The sequence below is a fragment of the Microtus ochrogaster genome, chromosome 16 (assembly GCF_000317375.1).
Source record: "Microtus ochrogaster isolate Prairie Vole_2 chromosome 16, MicOch1.0, whole genome shotgun sequence".
Classification (NCBI taxonomy): Eukaryota; Metazoa; Chordata; class Mammalia; order Rodentia; family Cricetidae; genus Microtus; species Microtus ochrogaster.
Genome location: NC_022018.1, coordinates 15,192,899 through 15,212,341, shown reverse-complemented (window position 1 = coordinate 15,212,341; position 19,443 = coordinate 15,192,899). Strand labels below are relative to the sequence as shown.

Here is a 19,443-nt window from a genome sequence, read left to right as displayed (position 1 = left end):
ACCTCAGTCTCTCTGCTTCCTTACTGGACACCATGTGAGCAACTACCTTTCTCTCCCACCACCATGCTTTTCCCACAACTGTACCCTCAACCTGTGAGGCACAATTCCTTCTTTAACCTACTTTAGTATTCTATTTTGTTATGACAAGAAAAGCAGTTACCTTCTTACCCAAAGCATAAAACACACACTATCTGAAAATAAAAATACAGAAATCTAAAGCAAATAAGCAATTTTTACCCTTCAAATTTAAATTTTGTTGTTTAAGTTTCATCTGATAAACTCTATAAAAGAACCTGAGTTACTTAATCAATTAAGACAGTGATTTCTCATAAGATCTATAGTTATTTATCACATAATTTCTATTAGCTAAGCATTTCTTAGAAACAATTGAAACTGTCTTCAAAAAACATAGTCACTTGTTTTTTCCAGATAAAGGTTTAAAACAAACAGACTCATAATCACTATCTGACAGGAAAGGAATAGAGTTATGAAAATCAGATTGTTAAATTTTACTTAGAGATAACAGTATGCTTGAAAATATCAGGAAATTTATTTCCCTTAATTTTTATTTCATTGATATTTTATACTACACTATAGCATGCCATGAAATTTTTCATATTTAGAAACCAATTATGATGAAAAATAAAGAGAAGGGTAACATTAAAATCAGGCAGAATCTCTCCACTTGGGCACAAGTACAGAGATCTCTGTACTTGTAAGTATCTTTCTTAATCTGGACACAGTAGTGAAACGGTAGAGAGAGAGAAGGAGGAAATGTTTCCCTTTTGGTTTAAGGCCCACTCCACAAAATGGAGCTCATGCCTGGTGTTGTAACCAGGCCCTAGAACCTGTGGCTAGCCAGACAGTTTCTAGGCCCTAGGGGAGAACCTCAGAGTCTGTGGCTAGGCAGGTACTAAGCCCTAGGGGAGAACCTCAGAGCCTGACTAGACAGGTCCTAGGGGAGAACCTCAGAGCCTGTGGCTAAAGAGGTCCTAGGGGAGAACCTCAGAGCCTGTGGCTAGACAGGTTCTAGGCCCTAAGGGAGAACCTCAGAGCCTGACTAGACAGGTCCTAGGGGAGAACCTCAGAGCCTGTGGGTAGACAGGTCCTAGGCCCTAAGGGAGAACCTCAGAGCCTATGGGTAGGCAGGTCCTAGGTCCTAGGGGAGAATCTCAGAGCCTGGCTAGACAGGTCCTAGGTCCTAGGGGAGAACCTCAGAGCCTGTGGCTAGACAGGTCCTAGGCCTAGGGGAGAACCTCTAACTATTATTCTGCTAAAAAGACAAAGTAAACTGACAACAAAGGATTTGATGCTAACCATAGATTCATTTGTCTCGGCCCTCAGTGGAGAAGCCTCTTTCTGTAGTGCTGATCAGTAGAGGCCCCAAACAGGTCAACAGGCAGAGAACAAACCCGGGAGTGCTCAGCCCTAGCAGGACATCTCCAGCACCCTCCCTCCTACCAGGTCACTGGTGACTGTGGTCATGTCCACCATTTGGGAATCGCTGAGGAGCTCGATTAGGAGAAATACAAGTTCTCCAAAAATCCTTCCTTCCAGATGTGTCTAACCTTGATGGTACATTTTCCACACAAGAAATCCATTTTTCAAGCAGCTTTAGGTAACAGGGTTGTGAGGAACACAAACCTTTATTTCAGAATGAAATGTAAAGAGGTAGGTTAAAACAGAAAACAAAAGGAAAGAACTATAGAAACATGGAAATTACCATGGGAATAAAAATCAGCGTCTTACTGATGGCTTTGTGGCTCACGCCCTTAAACAGCCACCAAAAGGAAATTCTGGCACAAATTCTGATTCCTCACTGACAGTAAAGCTTCAAATACTGTCCTGGTGAAAGGAACTGTCCCCGATAGTCTAAATACCATTCTTGTAAAGATTCAGGGTAAACTTAAAAATGAAACATGACAATTCTGTATGAACAAAAGAATGGAAATAGATAAAATGAATTGCAGATATGATAGATCACCAAAATAAAATGGCCTTGTGCGTGGCTTTAACATGAATAGCACCAGTAGAATGGATGGTGCTATATTAACCTGAGCAATTTCACATCACCAGGATAGACTGAAGGGAATTCACGACAGGATACACCTCCCCCCGCAAAGTGTAGCTTTGTAACATAATGTGAAAGCAGAGCCCGGTTTCTCGCTAATCACACAAAATTGGAGCATAATTTTCCTACATCTGAGCTACACTAGCTGAGAGCGTTCTCAACCCTTTAGCACACAGATATGGACTAAAGCAGCCAGGACCAAAGGGAGGTCATTCCATAAGCAACATTGCAGTGCTTCTAAGAGACAACTTCTCTAGGTCCTCTGTCCTTATTAAGACAGAAGGTTTTTTTTTTAAAACTGAAATTTATGAAAAAGGATGTTAAAATTTGCAGTTAGACAGTCTCACTTTCCTTCTCTTGTGTTGTTTTGTTCTCATGTGCTCTGAGGTCACCTGCTCAAGCAGACCATGTTCTGTCCTGAGCCACAGAAGCGCAGCCTCATTTTCCAGTGCTTACTCCAGTTTGTGCTGTTCATTTTATTAAAGGCACTGTCATCCCTCAGCCTGAGTCTCAGGGGATGTGCACCAACATCAGGGCTTGCAGGGGATGAGGTGAGAGCGTGCCACACACTTCCGCAATGACTGGGTCATTTTTCGCTGCCATGAACAAGAGTGACGTTTGCTCATAGCCTCGCCCATTCCTGGCATCATTGGCCTTTGTAGGTCAGCCATTTCAGTAGAAATCAAACAGTATTTCTTTTCCCTTTTAGCTTAACTTTCCCAAAGCCTAAAAGAGTTAACTATATTTCTTATAAATGCTTTTGTAAAATGAGCATTTATATTTAAGTTGGATGGGTGCATTTTATTAGGAGAGAATTTTATTATACCTACTAGTTGAAAATATTTAAAGCACGGGAATTGAATTTTAGCACATATTTTCATGGTTCCCCTCTCCCCAACGCACACCTTCATCCTAGTAAATGCAACTATAGTATGAGAACGTTTTGTTTCAGCAAACTTATCTTAACATTTCAACAAACTAGTATTTTGGAACAAACCCCTGCCAGACAAATGCATGCTCACACAGAACGTCTGATACATGTTCACACAGAACGTCAGACACGTGCTCACACAGAACGTCAGACCCGTGCTCGCACAGAACGTCAGACACGTGCTCGCACAGAACGTCAGACACGTGCTCGCACAGAACGTCAAACACGTGCTCACATAGAATGTCATACTCTTTCCTTCTAATGTCGTTGACTTCCTTTGTCAGTGTAAGGCTGGACTCCCAAAAGACGTCACTGAAATCAAGTCCCTTTAAAATATTACATAAGATTCTTGCCTTAGAAAATGATAGCATAAGAATTCATGGAATGCAGTATCTAGTAAGCTAAATACCAATAAAAAACAAAGAGGTGAAGAATTATTTAAAGTAACAGAGGACAAAACTGTATGCAGACCACATGATTTTTTCAAATACTCCAAGCCTGTGCTGTAGAAGCTGCATTTCATGTAAGGACAGGGGTTTACTTCCTCTGCTGTGTCCCCCAACACAAGACAGAGGCCCTAATACTATTGAGCAGGCTGATAACACTCTCCTCCAGGACTGTTAGGTACGGAGTACAATACCAGAAGGGACAAGCTGAAAATAGAAGCTAGTTCCTTGGTCCAGAGCAGACCAGAGATTTTGCCCACAGGTGCCCATGAGAACACATGGCTGAACAGTCTTCCCCAATGTTCCTTACATTATTTGAAAGAGAGTGAGGAGTTCAAATCTAAGAAAGCTTCTGAAAACAGTGGAAATTCTGGTAGTTGCAAGGCTTTGTGATGAGAGCAGCGGGTAACTGTAGCTATTGACCTCCACTTACTGTCTGCTGATTCCTCTAAAGATTTCAGCAATGCCCTGGAGCAACAACTGCTTTACAGTTTGATCAGCTAAGAGCAGGTTTGCTGTTTGTAAGGAAACAGGATCAACTCTGCTGGGGTTCTCAAAGACTGATTGGTGTAGTGCAGAAGCAGATTGGCTTATAGAAAAATCAAAGAAAGATAAAGTTGAGGCTGGAGAGAAGCTCGGTTGGTAAAGGGCTTCCCTGACAAGCAAATGACCGAGTCTGGTTCCCAGAACCTGTGTACAAACTGAGCTAGCACTCATGTGCAATCCTAGCACTGGGGAGGGAGAGCCAGCAAGATCCCCAGGACTTGCTGACTTTAGCCTACCTGGTGCCTCCCAGACTCATGAGAGACCATGTCTCAACACAAAAGGTAGACAGAGCCTAAGAGACACCACCTGATGTCTCTGGCCTCCACAAATCCACACAGTGACATGCATGCACCCACATACATATGTGAGCACCCCCCAACCCTAGACACAAGTCCCTGGTGAAAAGCACTATCACTGTGTACCATTGTGGCTATACGAAGTCTATGCCCTCTAAGGAGTAGCATGAGAGGCTTCATGGTATAGGGGAAATTCATTTTATTAAAATAGTGTAGTTGCATTTACTAAATAAACAAGTCCAAATAGTAAGTCCTCTAAGGGAATTAGCATTTAGAATTCCCACAACAGGATTACCCAAAATGTCTAGTTTTCAATAAAAAATTATGAGACAAAGGAAGAAATAAGAAAATGCTATTTTCTAGCAATGGAAAAAAGAGGTGGCAGGAACTGCATGTGAAAGGCCATGTGCCTAGCAGACAGAATGAAAATGGTGTTAAAATCCTAAGGAAACCATCCTTAAAGTAAGAAAGGTTTGATGCTATTGCCAAATAGAGAATATGGGAATAGAGGATACAGAATTAATTTAAATTTTTTGATTATAATCACATCATTTTCTCCTTCCCTTTCCTCCCCTCTTTCATCCAATGTTCTCTAGCCTGTTTTCTTTCTTTCAAATTCATGGCCTCTTTTCTGTTATCATTGTTTCGTGAGTGTGTTTGTAAATTCCTACACACACACACACACACACACACACACGCACACACACACACCTGCTCAATAAATACTCCAGAGTCTCCTCAGCCATCAGTTTACTAGAGCGGCACAATCCCGTAGCTACATTCTAAGTATTTGTTCTTAGACCCACAGGTGAGTGGAGTCCTCTCTCTCATCAAGGAAATTTCTTTTGCAGCAGATAGAGACCATCGAGGGAGACTTGTCCAGTCCCAGCTGGCATATCTGCAGTATAATTCCTGCACCTAACACTCAGCTATCATTGCAGAAGTGAGAGCAAAAACACTAAGAAACAGAGGAACCTGGAGTTCGCTGTGAGATTGTATCTCCTGCAAATGTCAGAAACCACACGCCATGAGTCTCACCAACATGTTACCAAACACCTGCACATGCTGATGTGGAAGAGGAAACACTCATGAAGCTTCATCCCTAGGTGAAGAACTACAGGCAGCTGAGAGACACTGAGAGCAGGAGAAACCATCTTCCTCGGGTAGAGAGCTGAGGGTAGTTGGTTATCTAGAACCAAATGGTCAGTCAATAAAGAGAATTTTTTAAAAAGACCAAATGAAAATTTCATAGTTGAAAAGTAGAGTAGAAACACACACACAACACGTGTTGTAAGGAAACAACACGAACTCTGAAGAGAGATTAGCAGAGGCGAGGAAAGACTAAGAGCAGGCTCTGGCTGGAATTAAGTCCACCGTCTCTCCCTTCCTAGCTGGATTTTCTTGTTGTACTCCCTTTCCCCAGCTGCTCTCTACATCTGATTGAATATTTTACCTTGTTTGGTGCTATCCTACCAACTGTATGTCTGTTTTTACGGTTTTAGTATGGGGCAGGACTCACAGCATGTTCACAGTCTCCTTTCAAGTGGTATGTTGTTACACACAACATACATATTTCAAACCTTCTTCCCTCTCCCTCTGCTGCTACTGTCATGCATTTTAATTCTCCCTTATGTGGATAACCTAGCAATATACATTTATAACCATGCTTTTAGGAAGTAATTTTCCTGAAACAGGTTATAAAATAAAAGTCAATGTTATATTCACCCTCATATTTCTCTAGGTCTGATTTTTTACCTGGAACCATATTCTTGCAATGTAAAATGATGTTTTTGACATTTAAAAAAATTTTGTTACATCTATCTACCTCTCTATCGCTCTATCAATTTCTATTCTACCTACCTACCTATCATTTATCTATCATCCACGTGTGTGTGTGTGTGTGTGTGTGTGTGTGTGTGTAATGTGAAAATGTGTGCACCTGTATGTGCACCGTGGTGTGTTTGGAGTTCAGAGAACAGTTTGAGGGGGTGAGTTCTCTTCTTTTACTAAGTGGTGGGTCTGGAATTTGAACTCAGGCCATCAAGCTTGGCAGCAGGCACTTTTATCTATGAAGCCATCTCACTAACCTATTTTTATGTTTCTTTACATTTATTTTATTACCAGTCTTAAAAAATGCTTGACTTAATGTTTTATTGCTATGAAGAGACATCATGACCACAGCAACTCTTATAAAGGAAAACATTTTAACTGGGGCTGGCTTATAGTTCAGAGGTTTAGTCCGTTGTCAGCGTGGTTGGAAACATGATGACATGAAGCAGACATGGTGCTGGAGAAGCAGCAGGAAGAGACTGACACTGGGCAAAGCTTGAGCATCTAAAACCTCAAAGCCTACTCCCAATGACATACTTTCTCCAACATGGCGACACGTACTCCAACAGGGCCACCCCTCCTAATAATGCTACTCCTTATGGGCCTGTAGGGGCCACTTTTATTCAAACCATGACAATGCCTATTTCTGTTTTACCTTAATTCATGAATATTTTCACTGTTCTAAGATAACATCCCTTTACTTTGAGTGCTTCACGCATGTCATTCCGTGGCATCTTAGGAAATGTCAGGGGCCACGTTAATCTGTGACACCTCTGTGAAGTGCATCCTTTTCTGCTCTGCTCATGATTTTACTCATTACCAGATTTTGGCATTTTGGTTTTGATAACTCTTAGTATAATTTTCTTAGTTTACTCGATCTCAGTACGGACAACTGCGACGCTCCTGTATTCGGGTCCACTCATCTTTTCTTCCACATATCTAGTCCAAAGTTAATCTCAATTGTTGTGTTTACTTTTTTTAATAGAGATTGTTGTTTCAATTCTAGAGGTTCTCCTTAGTTCTTTATAGTTTCTATTTATTTTAGTATTGTTAATTTTCTTTAATTTTTTTATGTTTATAACAGCATTGCAGTTCTAACTTGCTAATCCCAGTGCCTCTGTCTGCTGATCATATTTCCTTCTGACTGCTTCACATTTTTCCTGTGTTTTCATATATACTCATATAACTTAAAACTGGAACTGAACATTGCCAATGTTATATTACTGACTTTCTGGGTTTTATTTCTTACATGAATGAACACTAAATTTTATTCTGGAAAGCAGCTAATTAACTTATAGATTAATTAAAGCCTTCCAGGAAGTTATTTTAAGATTTTAAGACTACCTTAACCTTCCCTCTAATGGACAACTTTCTGGGGTCCCTAGCAAGTGCTTTAGGCACAGTCGGTCGGAACTTGGGCAGCTCACCATGCAGCAAACCCGCCCTGTGCAGACTGCGACCTCACAGCAGTCCCTCCTCTGGTTTGTTCTCTGTGCACATCTGCACACTGTATTCCATACACATTTAGCGTGGCTTCCACACACCGTCTTACATGGGTTTATGCACAGACGGCCTTTCTGGAGGCAGTTTCTGCACAGCTTCCTCTTTCTTTGCTCTCTGACCAACCTTTGCTGTTAGGCAGAACGTTTCTGATCTCCGCGTTCGCTGCTTTTCTAGGCACTCTGATCAGATACATGACAGCAACAACTTCAGGGAGGAGAGGTCCAAGTTGGCTCAGGGCTGAGAGGGCGTATTCATTCAGAAAGGAAGGCGTGGAGTGGGGCATGGCTTCTCACACAGCACCACAAGAAGCTAGTGATCTGGAGGAAATGTGGGTGAGCTGTGATCCCGAAAGTTGCCTGACCACCACCTGACCTAGTGGCTTGTATCTGCAGCTAAGCCCTACTTATTAACAGTTCCACAGCTTCCCTGTGCAGTTCTGTCTGGTAGAGAGCAGGTCCACACAGGGGAGTTGATGGGGGCCTGTGGTGTAGGACTTGCCTCGGAGAAAGAAGAGAAGTGATGATAATGCTTGACATATCCCACTGTTTGACAAATGCTTTGTTTTCCCCAGTTTTGAGCAGTATTCTGTTTGCATATGGAAGACTGTGCTCGGACACAAGCACAGTCATGGCCAGAGCAGAAATCTCCACTTTCCTTGGGTAAGAAACACATGGCCATGGTGGCACACAGCTTTAATCTCAGCATTCGGAAGGTCTGCCTGCTCTACACAGTGAGTTCTAGGCCAGCCAGGGCTGCATAATAGAAAGACCACCCTGTCTCAGAATAAATAAATAATAAAATAGCTCCCAGACTCCACTCACGGATCTTCTGCCCCATTGGTACAAGCGGCCCACGCTGCTATAGTTCAGTGACTCTGAGGATACTCACAAAGGACAAAGCAGGTTAAACTGACAGGCCTCCCTTGTCCCTCCTTGTCAAAGGTCTTCTCTTTTATTCTCTATTAATATGTCTATTTATACTCTCCATATCACTAGCAATAAAAATTAGTTTTTGCTATAAATTCTTTCCCCACCACTACACTGATGATCTCTAATGTAAGTTCATCCTGCTCCCTCCTGAACACTGAGAAGCTGCCATCATGACCAATTCAGGAAACAGATGAATAACTAGATTTAAGCTCTGTGAGGGCAACCATGCATATGCACACATGTACAGCAGCAGGTCAGCCTTTCCTATGGTATAGAAGTGTCACGTGTTTTGGTAAAATGTATTAATATATTGATTTCTAAATGCCAAAAAGGTGATAAAACAATTATAAAAACAGACACCCTGCCGGGCGGTGGTGGCACACACCTTTAATCCCAGCACTCGGGAGGCAGAGGCAGGCGGATCTCTGGGAGTTCGAGGCCAGCCTGGTCTACAAGAGCTAGTTCCAGGACAGGCACCAAAGCTACAGAGAAACCCTGTCTCGAAAAACCAAAAAAAAAAAAAAAACCCAAAAAAACCAGACACCATCTAAGAGGCATTTCCTATTTTATTATTAATTAATTTTTGTCATTTATTTTATATCCCTATCGCAGTTTTTCCTCCCTCCTTTCCTCTTGCTCCCTCTTTTCCAAACTCCCTCCCCTTTATCTCCCCCATCCAACCACTCCTCCTCTGTCACCATTCGAAAGGAGGGAGGCCTCCCATGGGCATGGCACATGAAGTTGAGGCAGGACAAAGCTCCTCCCCCTGCATCAAGACATTTCCTAATATGCACTCATGTACCACATGTAGTAATGTGCATCACGTGTCATTTCTAGCATGTAACCAGTAGGTGTACTATTGACAACTGATCTCTTTGGAATGTACTTTGGAAACTCCAACCACTAAATCCAAAAGCAGAACAGTTCTTTCATCTAGGATGTTTATAGTTCTTGGGGGAACACCATCACACATTGGGTCTTCATAACTAAAACCTATGACAAAGGAAAACAATGTATCAGCTGGAATGCTTTGGTGCACATAAAGTCTATTAATCTATCAATTAGCATCACAGTCCCCGGGGCTCTAGGAGCCGGCACTTCTGTGCAAGCAACAGTGATGCTGGCAAGCTCTGACTTATGCACTCGATGTTATTGATGCATTTCTAGGACAAGCAGCATAAAGGAGGACACTTAGGCTGTTTTCCCATCTTGCTCTTTAAACAAAACCTTAAATGAAATGACTTCAGGTAATTGCTGTCTATTCTCTTGCAGGCACACAAAATAGCAGCCTTTTAGAGGCGAACTGGGAATGGTTTTCAGCCCCGGAAGCATGAAAGGAATCATGCTGTCAGTCTGCTGCTCCACTGCAATTGTGAGCTGCCAACGGGAAGAGGGAACAAAGCTGGGCTATCAGAGGAGGGCAGGAGCCAGCTTCCACGCCTCCCCGGCTTTCTCATCCAGAGGAAAGACAGCCCTGGCTTGTCACCCCTTCTAGCCACATAACATTAGTCTGTTAATATGGAACAAATTGAAAATCCTTCTTCTCTGTGTTCTCTTCATCATCCTGCAGTTTCCCCCCTCAAGACAGACCTTACATTACTCTCTAGATGTAAGTATAAGAAAAAACAGAATAACCAATAATGCCTGACACATGGCTTAAGAAGACCATTTCAGTGATCTACAGTGAACATTTGAGAGGCTTTGTAACTATTTACTGAAATTTTTTTGTGTGTGCTTTCAAATAGCACCTGTAATTGCCAGTCTTTGATCTCCTGAAAGGGATATAATTTCAAAGAGAAAAATGGCTGTAATTGGAAGGCCATGAGAGAAAGCAGTGCCACTATTACAAATGAACAAGCCAGGGTGGACAGAGATGAAGAACAGAACACCTTCTGCAGCAGCGCCATCGAGGGAGCAATTAGTACAGAAGAGCATGAGGAGAGAAAGCTCTTTAACCGAAGGATGTCCCTCTCTGTAATTTGGCTCTATTATGGCTGAAGCACACTAAGCAATTGGCTCCTGAGTCTGCATTTCCCTCTGTAGTTAAGATGTGACTGTTCATTCAGCCAAGGAGGGGGAAATTAGGGTAACATCTCAAGTCTTCCTTTGTGCTCAGCAGCAGCAGAGACGGATTTAAGTTGCTATGACGCTGCTGTTTGCTGTTCTGGCTTGGATGATGAGCATAACCTGACTTTCACCTCCTCGGTCCCCCACCACCCTGACCTTTATACAGACCTCAACAGGAGACATGAGGGGTTAAGGAAGTTCAAAATCAAAAATAGTGTCCATATCTTACTAAACAGGCCAGACAAAAGTAAAATACCATATAACGAGGCATGATGGAACAAACATAGCCATCTGTCTTCCCTTTACATGTGCATCATCACAAACAATCAAATATAGTGTGCAATAAAAACCTCCACAGGCGTCCCGTAAACAAGACAAAACAGGAGCCACAGCCTACCCTGATGCCCCTCTCTCTTGTCTACTCAAAATCAGGAAGTAACAAAGGCTTTCACTAGCTGGGGAACCTTTTGACTCAAAATAAACGTACGAAGCAGTCAAATGGAAACAATGCCTAAAAGGAGTCTCAAGCATCGTCCATGCTCAGACATTTACGGAGTAAATTCAGGAAAGAGCGACACAGTTGAAAATGATAATTCAAAAAAAGGAACAGTGAAAATATAGATGGTCTTAAGCACAAAAAGGGGAAATTCCCACCCCAACCATGTCAATTCTGGATTGAGTCGTGAGTCACCATGGTGTGAAGCCACTGCGGGCACTTGTGTAATCTGGCATGGCCTTCCCCACCTGGCAGGCTGATGGATCCTGCAGACTGTCACTCACAGCTCTCATCCAACCTCTCCAACACACACCTTCTGCGGTGGGACTCACATTTAAGCTGAGTGCTGTCAGCATGGCTGTTTGGGTAACATCAGCCCCTCTTTGTCCAGTCTTTGGATACATTCTTGCAACATGATTTATTGGGCTTTGTTATGATAAGAGGTATAATTAGCAGCCATTTTGTAGCACCGAGGATTGATGCCCTGGCCAATTCTCTATAAAGTGCCTTTAAGCAGCACCTGTGCTGTTCACATTTATAAATCAGGCAATTGTACTTCCAGCCACTTCTGTGTATATGCAATTAGTATAATTTACATATTCAAATTATAATAATTATATATCCAGTTTACTAACTTCTTGCTTTCTTTATGCCCACCCCAACTTTGTTAGTTCAGCTAGGTCAGATTCTTGAAATTTGTATTAATGTCTTGTTATTGTAATAAAATACCAATGCAAAGCAGCTTCAGGGAGGAGGGACTTGTTTGGGCTCACAAATTAAGGGCACGTGCTGAAGGAGAAGTCCTGGCGCAGGAGCTGAGGCAGCTGGTCACACTGCATCTTTAGCAGGAAGAGAATGAGGGATGCTGGTGTTCCCTGGATGCTTCCCTCTTAATTCATTCTGGGACCCCAGTTCATGGATGGTGCCAGCCAGGCTGGGGGCAGGGCTTTCCTCCATTACTTGTCTCTGGAAAATACCCTCAGAGACACCTACAGCAGTATTTTCCAGGACCCCAAATTCAGTCAAATTGACAATAAAGCATAATCATCATGCTATTTTATCAAATGACATTATTATTTTCTCTCAGGCCACTAGGGAAATGCTCAATATTTCCACTGGTAGCAAAGCATATAAGCAAAGTTCAGAGAACCCTCGAAGTCCTTATTGATCCATTATGTCAGAACGGCACTCCATTTTGTCAGTTTGTTTCTTTAAAATCATTTAAGCGAATCATTTGCCTCTTCTCAAACAACAACAACAAACCATCACCACCAAAACAAACAAACAAACAAACAAACAAACAAAAAAACCCAAAATATGCTTAACTATTACCAGGAGTCTTCAATCCAATTCAAATAAACCCAAATTTCAAGGTTTATACTAAAAAAAGTCATTGTTATTAGAATAGAAAAATGACAGGCCAAACAGGAAGAATTGATCTTATTTAATACTTTCTGACTCTTGGCAAAATGTCATTGTTGGTTCCCTTGCCCATACAGACACATATCAGCCATAGATCCCAGATCTCTATTTCACTGCTAATTTGTTTATAAAGTTCAACACACACTACTGGAAGTATTTGATGGGTATGCAAAACTGCATTCAAGACTTACAGACTCACACAGAATAACAGCTCAGATATATAAATGCAAAACTGAAGTAAAAACTCCAAAATCCTTCACTAATATAAGGCAGAGATATTTAAGCTCATAATTGGTATTCTACTCCTTGGATAATTAAATGTAGATGAATAAGAGTTTAGTTTTGTTTAGTATGTAATTTAAAGTAAGAATATAAAGTTACCTTATAATTGCAAAATGTAAAGTGGTTTTTAAATAAAATTTCTAATACTAAGGAGCAATGATTTTAATTTTACAAATGTCATATAACAAAATACACAGCTTCAGAATCTGAACAGTTTTTTTGAAACATTATTTTATATTTTGAAGGTTCTATAATATAATTAAAGGTTACAGGTGAAAGACAGATTAATTTCCTCCTACTCATGAATATCTATTTAAATGCTAATAAAGGAATAAAAACAAAGTTTAAGATGCAAAAAAAAAAATAAAATGGGAGAGCAATGGGCCAGAGATCCCAACTCTTACAATATGGAAGCACATCTGCACATCCGGATGGGTGGAGTGAAGCAGAGCAAGCTACAAACTGAAAGGTTTGCTGTGGTTTCTTAGTGCTCCCCAGAACAGACTGCCAGAGTGGAGATGCAGACAGCAAGAGTCAGAAAACAGGGATCATCTGCCAGCATCCAATCATAAGACTGGACACCCTCACATTCAACACACAGAGCATCAGAGCCCTGGAGCCTGCCTGGTGTGCCTCATACTCACAGGGAAGAGACTGGTCTTCAGTTCCCTTAAAAACATTAGAAGAAATCCAGACATCCGTAGAGGAACTAATGCAAGTGACGCAGGTACTATTCCAGGATAGGCAATGTGGGGAAGTAAACTTGGCCAGAGAAGGTCAAGGATCAGGAGATAAGCTCCAGCCAGGTAAAGAGCAAAGAAATGTAAGAGCCCAGACGCAGGTAGATCTCCAGATAGGGCAGGAGTACACAGGCTCTCAAGGTTAAATGGACAGACTTGTCAATATTAAAACGGCACCATTGAGAGCAGAGAGGCTCGGCTAGTTTTCTAGGAATCTAGAATCACAAAGTATCAAGAGCATGGAGCTGAACTGGACAGTGGTCCCAGTATGCTGGATCTACCTTTTGCCATTATATTACCAGTTCTGTAGGCTACCCAGTTCAGCGCTTTTCTTCATTGTTGTTCATGTGTCTGTGTTTTGTTTTAGTTTTTATTTTAAAGACAGTCTGTGTTACACTGTTTCTTTTCTTTATAAATTACTAATCTATAGTATTTTTTATTATAACAGCACAAATAAAGACAAGCTACTCTATGAAAACAAATAGATATTCACAAGAAACAATCAGATGCTAATGCAATAACTAATACAGAAAATATCATGCTGTTACTTAGTCAAATAAAGGCTGTGCTCAGAGGAGTTGGTTCTCTCCACCCGCCATGTGTGCTCCAGTTACCAAATTCAGGCCATTAGAGTTGGAAGCACCTTCACTTTCAGAGCCATTCTGGTGGCCAAAGGGGGACTTTAAAAATTCCTTATGTTTTTTGTTTGAATTAATGATTACTTGAATAATGAAAAATTGAATTCTAGTACTATTACCTTAGGGAGGGGCAGACTCTCAGCAACCTGTCTTAGGGCAGACTGTGCACTCAAGAAAGCATACTCTAGAACTTCAAAAGTGCAGAGTTCACAGCTGCCCATAGCAGTTTACTCAAAAAACCATTTGGGACAAGGTTTTCTCTCCATAAATGTAGAAATTTATTTCTATAGTTTAAGTCATTAGCTTTCAATAAAGGTTAAAGAAGAACATAGCTCTCTCTTTTTCTTTCTTTCTTTTTTTAAGATTTATTTATTTATTACATATACAGTGTTCTGCATGCATGTGTACTTGCAGGCTAGAAGAGGGCACCAGATCTCATTAGAGATGGTTGTGAGCCACCATGTGGTTGCTGGGACTTGAACTCAGGACCTCCGGAAGATCAGTCAGTGCTCTTAACCTCTGAGCCATCTCTCCAGCCTTTCTTTCTTTCTTTCTTTCTTTCTTTCTTTCTTTCTTTCTTTCTTTCTTTCTTCCTTTCTTCCTTCCTTTCTTCCTTTTTTTTTTTGTTTTTGTATTTTGAGACAGGGTTTCTCTGTGTAACAACCCTAGCTTTCCTGGAACTAGCTCTGTAGACCAGGCTGACCTCTGAATTCAGAGACCCACCTGCCTCTGCCTCCAGAATGCTGGGATTAAAGGCATACACCACCATTACCTAGCCAAATATTTTTTAAATGCATATTATGATGAGATTCCCTTGTAACTTGTTTTTCTGTAGGAAAGCTAGGGTTTTTACACAGAGAAACCCTGTTTCAAAAAACAAAAACAAAAAAAAGGAAGAAAGGAAGGAAGGAAGGAAGGAAGAAAGAAAGAAAGAAAGAAAGAAAGAAAGAAAGAAAGAAAGAAAGAAAGAAAGGGGCTGGAGAGATGGCTCAGAGGTTAAGAGCACTGGCTGATCTTTAGTATTTTGTTGTAGACTCTTTTTTTAAAAAAAATCTTTGGTGGTCTTTCTAGATTTTTAATTTTCTGGTGTGTCTAATATATCAATTCCCAAACTGGTACAACATCATACTGAGGACATCAGTGGTAAGGAGCACACTACATACCTACCGGTTTTGCATGCTACAGATGTGACATCAACACAAAATCATCTCAAGACCACAACACAAATTCCCATCACTCAAATAAAGCTGAGCACTCACCTCAAGGACCAGCCATAGCTTGTCTCCATTTATTTTGTCCTTCTTAAAGTAAATCCCATAGAATCTGACCACATTCGGGTGGTCAGAAAGTGTTCTTAATATGTTATACTCAGCCTCAATTTCTTCATCAATATCCTATGTTAAAATAGGTCATACAAAGGAAATAATGAGAAAACACAATGATGCTAATCAGATTATATTAGGATACTAAATAGAGAATTTTAACTTCATTAAAGCAAGGTCATAGTCATTGGTACTGTGCTTTGTAACATGTATTGAAATGTCTCATTACAATTTACCATTTTTGTACTAGTTCAATGCATCTCAATCTATATTAATTGAACTGAATTTTACAAGGCTATTATTGTGTGCCACTGGAGAACTACTCTAGATGATTTCACTTGTACTTGTCTTAGTCAGGGTTTCTATTGATGCAACAAAACACCATGACCAAAAGGCAAGCTGGGGAGGAAAGGGTTTATTTGGCTTATACTTTAGCATTGCTGTTCATCACTGAAGGAAGTCAGGACAGGAACTCAAACAGGGCAGAATCCTGGAGGCAGGAGCTGATGCCTGCTTTGTTTCCATGGCTCGCACAGCCCACTTTAATGTAGAACCCAAGACAAGCAACTCAGGGATGGTACCACCCACCATTGGCTGGGCCCTCCCCCATTGATAACAAAATGAGAAAATACATTACAGATGGATCTCATAGCGGCATTTTCTTAATGGAGGCTCCTTCCTCTCATGATTCTAGCTTGTGTCAAGTTGACACACAAAACCAGCCTGTACAATTCATTATTAGTGATTTGAATGCAATGACCAAAACATTATTTTAAAACAAACAAACAAACAAATAAAAAGACTGGAAAGTTAGTTTTTTTGGTTCAGAACACAGTATATTTATATAAAAAACATACAGGAAATAAATTTCTATTTAGAACACTGAAATGGAACTAAACGATATGTTATAATATAAGCCTAACTTAACTAACAGCTTATCCATTAGAAGAAGAAGGAGTTGATACCTTAGGAAAATACTGGAAGACCTCTCAGGTGTGTTTCTAGAACACCATGTCTATACGGAACAACTTGCAGACAATAAGAGAAAACCAGCACAGCACAAAGTAAATGTAAACTCCAAGAAGCTAGACTAAGAGATACTCAGTGGAAAACAGAGGTCTATGCTCTACTGTCTTCCAGTCCCGTTCATGTCATCCCTTTCTTGCAGAGGATCAAATGTCAACATTTTTGATAAATACCACCAAATACTAAGTCCCCTTTATCTTAACAGTGCACCCGGTCTTTACAAATGTGTGGGTGTATTGTACATTATTCACAAGACTGGAACCTGACTTTGGTGCTCAGAACTCATGAAAACGCAGCACGGTTGTGTGCACTTGTAATTCAGCACTGGGAAGATGCTCACTGGCCAGCTTATCTTGCCTAACTGGCGATCTCCCTGCCAATGTGGTGAAAGGAAACGGAAGTGTTCCCGAGAAGACCAGAGGTATTGCTCTGGCCTCCACATGCTCTCTGTCTCGGTCTCCCTCTGTCTCCTTCCCTCTCTCCCTTCCTCCCTTAAAGCTCTTGATTTTCAGAATGCTGTAAGCCCATCATGTATGAGTAGCTATGGAGGAGGAATGATCATGCACATTACATGCTACTTGCTTTTCTCATAGGAAAGGAGTGAGACAGCTACCTTAATTTGGGGTGCATGTTGGGGTTAGTGTTTCTTTAAACTAATTTGCTGTTGCAAATTCCCACCCTAATACCAAAAGCTAGAGGAAAGAGAAGTATTACACTTTTGGCAGAATGCAACTTGTGTCTTTTCCTTTCATGTAAATGGTAAAACTCCCAAGGGACTGTGAAAAAAATGCGGCAAAGCCTGGAAACTACATTTCCCATCCTTCCTTTCGAGAGTGTCAGGTTTCCTACATTAAAACAGGGCAGCCCTTTCCGATCTTCTGATAAAAATAACATGGAATGCTGCAGTTATAATGGTTTTAGCACAAATACATTATCAAAATAGATACATTCCTAAGATGAATAAAGAACCAGGTGGTTCTACAGCACTCTTTCCTAGTGGAAAAGCCACTCCAAGGACTCAGGGCTACAGGGACCTCCTTATTTTATCATTTGTATCAGGCCATCCCTCCATCATGAGTTCACGAATCTCTTAATAGAAGTGACTCTCAGTAGAATTTGGGGACTCATTCAGCTCACTTGTGTATTATGAAAGGCTTAGTTATTTCTAGGAGGCTCAGGTATTCCTGAATTGCCAACATTTGTTCTAAAAAAAGGAAGCCTGGGGGTACAGTTCAGTGTAAGGAAGAGAGATGAACAGTTCTCAAGAGAACATCAGGATTGAAGAGGAACCCCAGTTCTCCAATGAGGAACTTTACTCGATAAATCAACATCATTTCTGCTCTGGAAAAACTTAGGCAAATCAGAAAATTTCCTTCTCTGAGGGAAATTTAATATTTTTGTTTATGAAGACTTTATTACGAATGCCAATTTTAAACTTATTAGTAATGTTTTTGAGTTTTATGCATAAGTACTGCATGTATATAATTTTTACCCTTGCCTCTCCCTTCTCCAACTCCATCCACTTCTCCCTCTCAAATTCATAAATTTTTCTCTACTTATGGGCTCTCTCTCTATCTCTCTCTCTCGTGAACGCACACGCACGTACGTACACACACACACCAGCCAAGACCATTTAGTATTGTTCCTGTCTATTTAGGGCTGGCCACTTGGTACCGGAGGACATGTCAGGGGACTCATCCTGGAGAATTTTTAAAAAATTCTCTCCAGTTTGGCTTAAAAAAAAAATATTACCCAAAGCCCAAGTAAGTAGAGGAAAAACGGAAATCAGATTACTATAACCAGATTTTCAGGAGAACATCTAGTCACACTGCTGTGACTTTTTAAAACAATAAAGTACTGTTCAGCCAATGGCTTCATTGTGTGCTTATAGATTTGTCTAAGAACGTGAGACATCTTATTGCATGGGTAAAACACTTAAATAGGAGGAGCAACCAACAAGACCTCTGCTTCTGTTTCAGAACGGCACTGCAGTGAGTGAACCAGTGTCAGATGCTTCCCAAGTTTAATAAAGTAGAGATTTTCAAACAAGAAAGATAGGACCTGGGGTCATACCTCAGTTGGTAACGTGTAGTCAGGAAAACCCAAGTTCACTGCCCCTATCCCTAGACCCAGGTCAAACACTGAATGTGACGGTAAGTTCCAGGCCAGTGAGAAACCCTGCCTCCAAAAACACAGTGAATGAAGGCTGAGGAATGACCACCGAGTTTGCCTTCTGGCTGTCATATGCACACATGCACACTTGCCTACACCTGCAGCTCCTCACACATGAACATACATACACACATACACAAACTAACAAGCAAATAAACACAACTTAAAAAAAATTCAAAGTAACTCACATGGATTGGATCCAGAATTTTGACTGCTGCTTTCTGGCCGTTTTTCTTATTCAGGACTTTAAAAACCTTCCCGTAAGTTCCTTTGCCGATGGTTTCAGTGATTTCCCATGTATCCGAAGGATCAGGAAAGTTATCAAAGATGATTGTTTTTCCAGTTAACGGAAGCATCTCCAAGGTTTAAGTCACTGGAGAGAAACGGTACAGTTCTACCTATGTCTGACCAGAGGTGTGAGGTGGCAGGCATAAGCTGCTGGGAAATTATCTAACACTTTCACCAGAATCATAATAAGTGTGCAACAGCAATCAAATGTACTTCAGAGTCAGAAGAGATTTAATTTCTACCTCGTGAGTGGGCTAATGAGTTTGATAATGCTTGGTTTGCAGGACTTAATTTCTATATTTACTATTGTTTCATATTTATTCATGAATATTTTTTGAATAAAAATGACCATTTTTTGCCGCTTTGATGTCCTTTCAACTAACTTCTTTATACTTGGGGATTATAATAAAATGAATCACTTTAGAATAAACCCAGATG

General features: G+C 40.9%; 1 protein-coding gene across 1 annotated transcript in view; it reads right to left on the bottom strand.

Annotated features, from left to right (window-relative positions):
- Positions 1–19,085, bottom strand: part of Myo3a (myosin IIIA) — a 207,223-nt gene extending 188,138 nt beyond the window's left edge. Inside the window, exons 1-2 of the mRNA XM_005354744.2 lie at positions 18,906–19,085; positions 15,457–15,591 (exon numbers count right to left, since the gene is read on the bottom strand). Of these exons, the coding sequence (XP_005354801.1) occupies positions 15,457–15,591; positions 18,906–19,073 (303 nt within the window). The 5' untranslated portion in view covers positions 19,074–19,085. The remainder of the gene's footprint in view (positions 1–15,456; positions 15,592–18,905) is intronic.
- Positions 19,086–19,443: the final 358 nt, after the last annotated feature.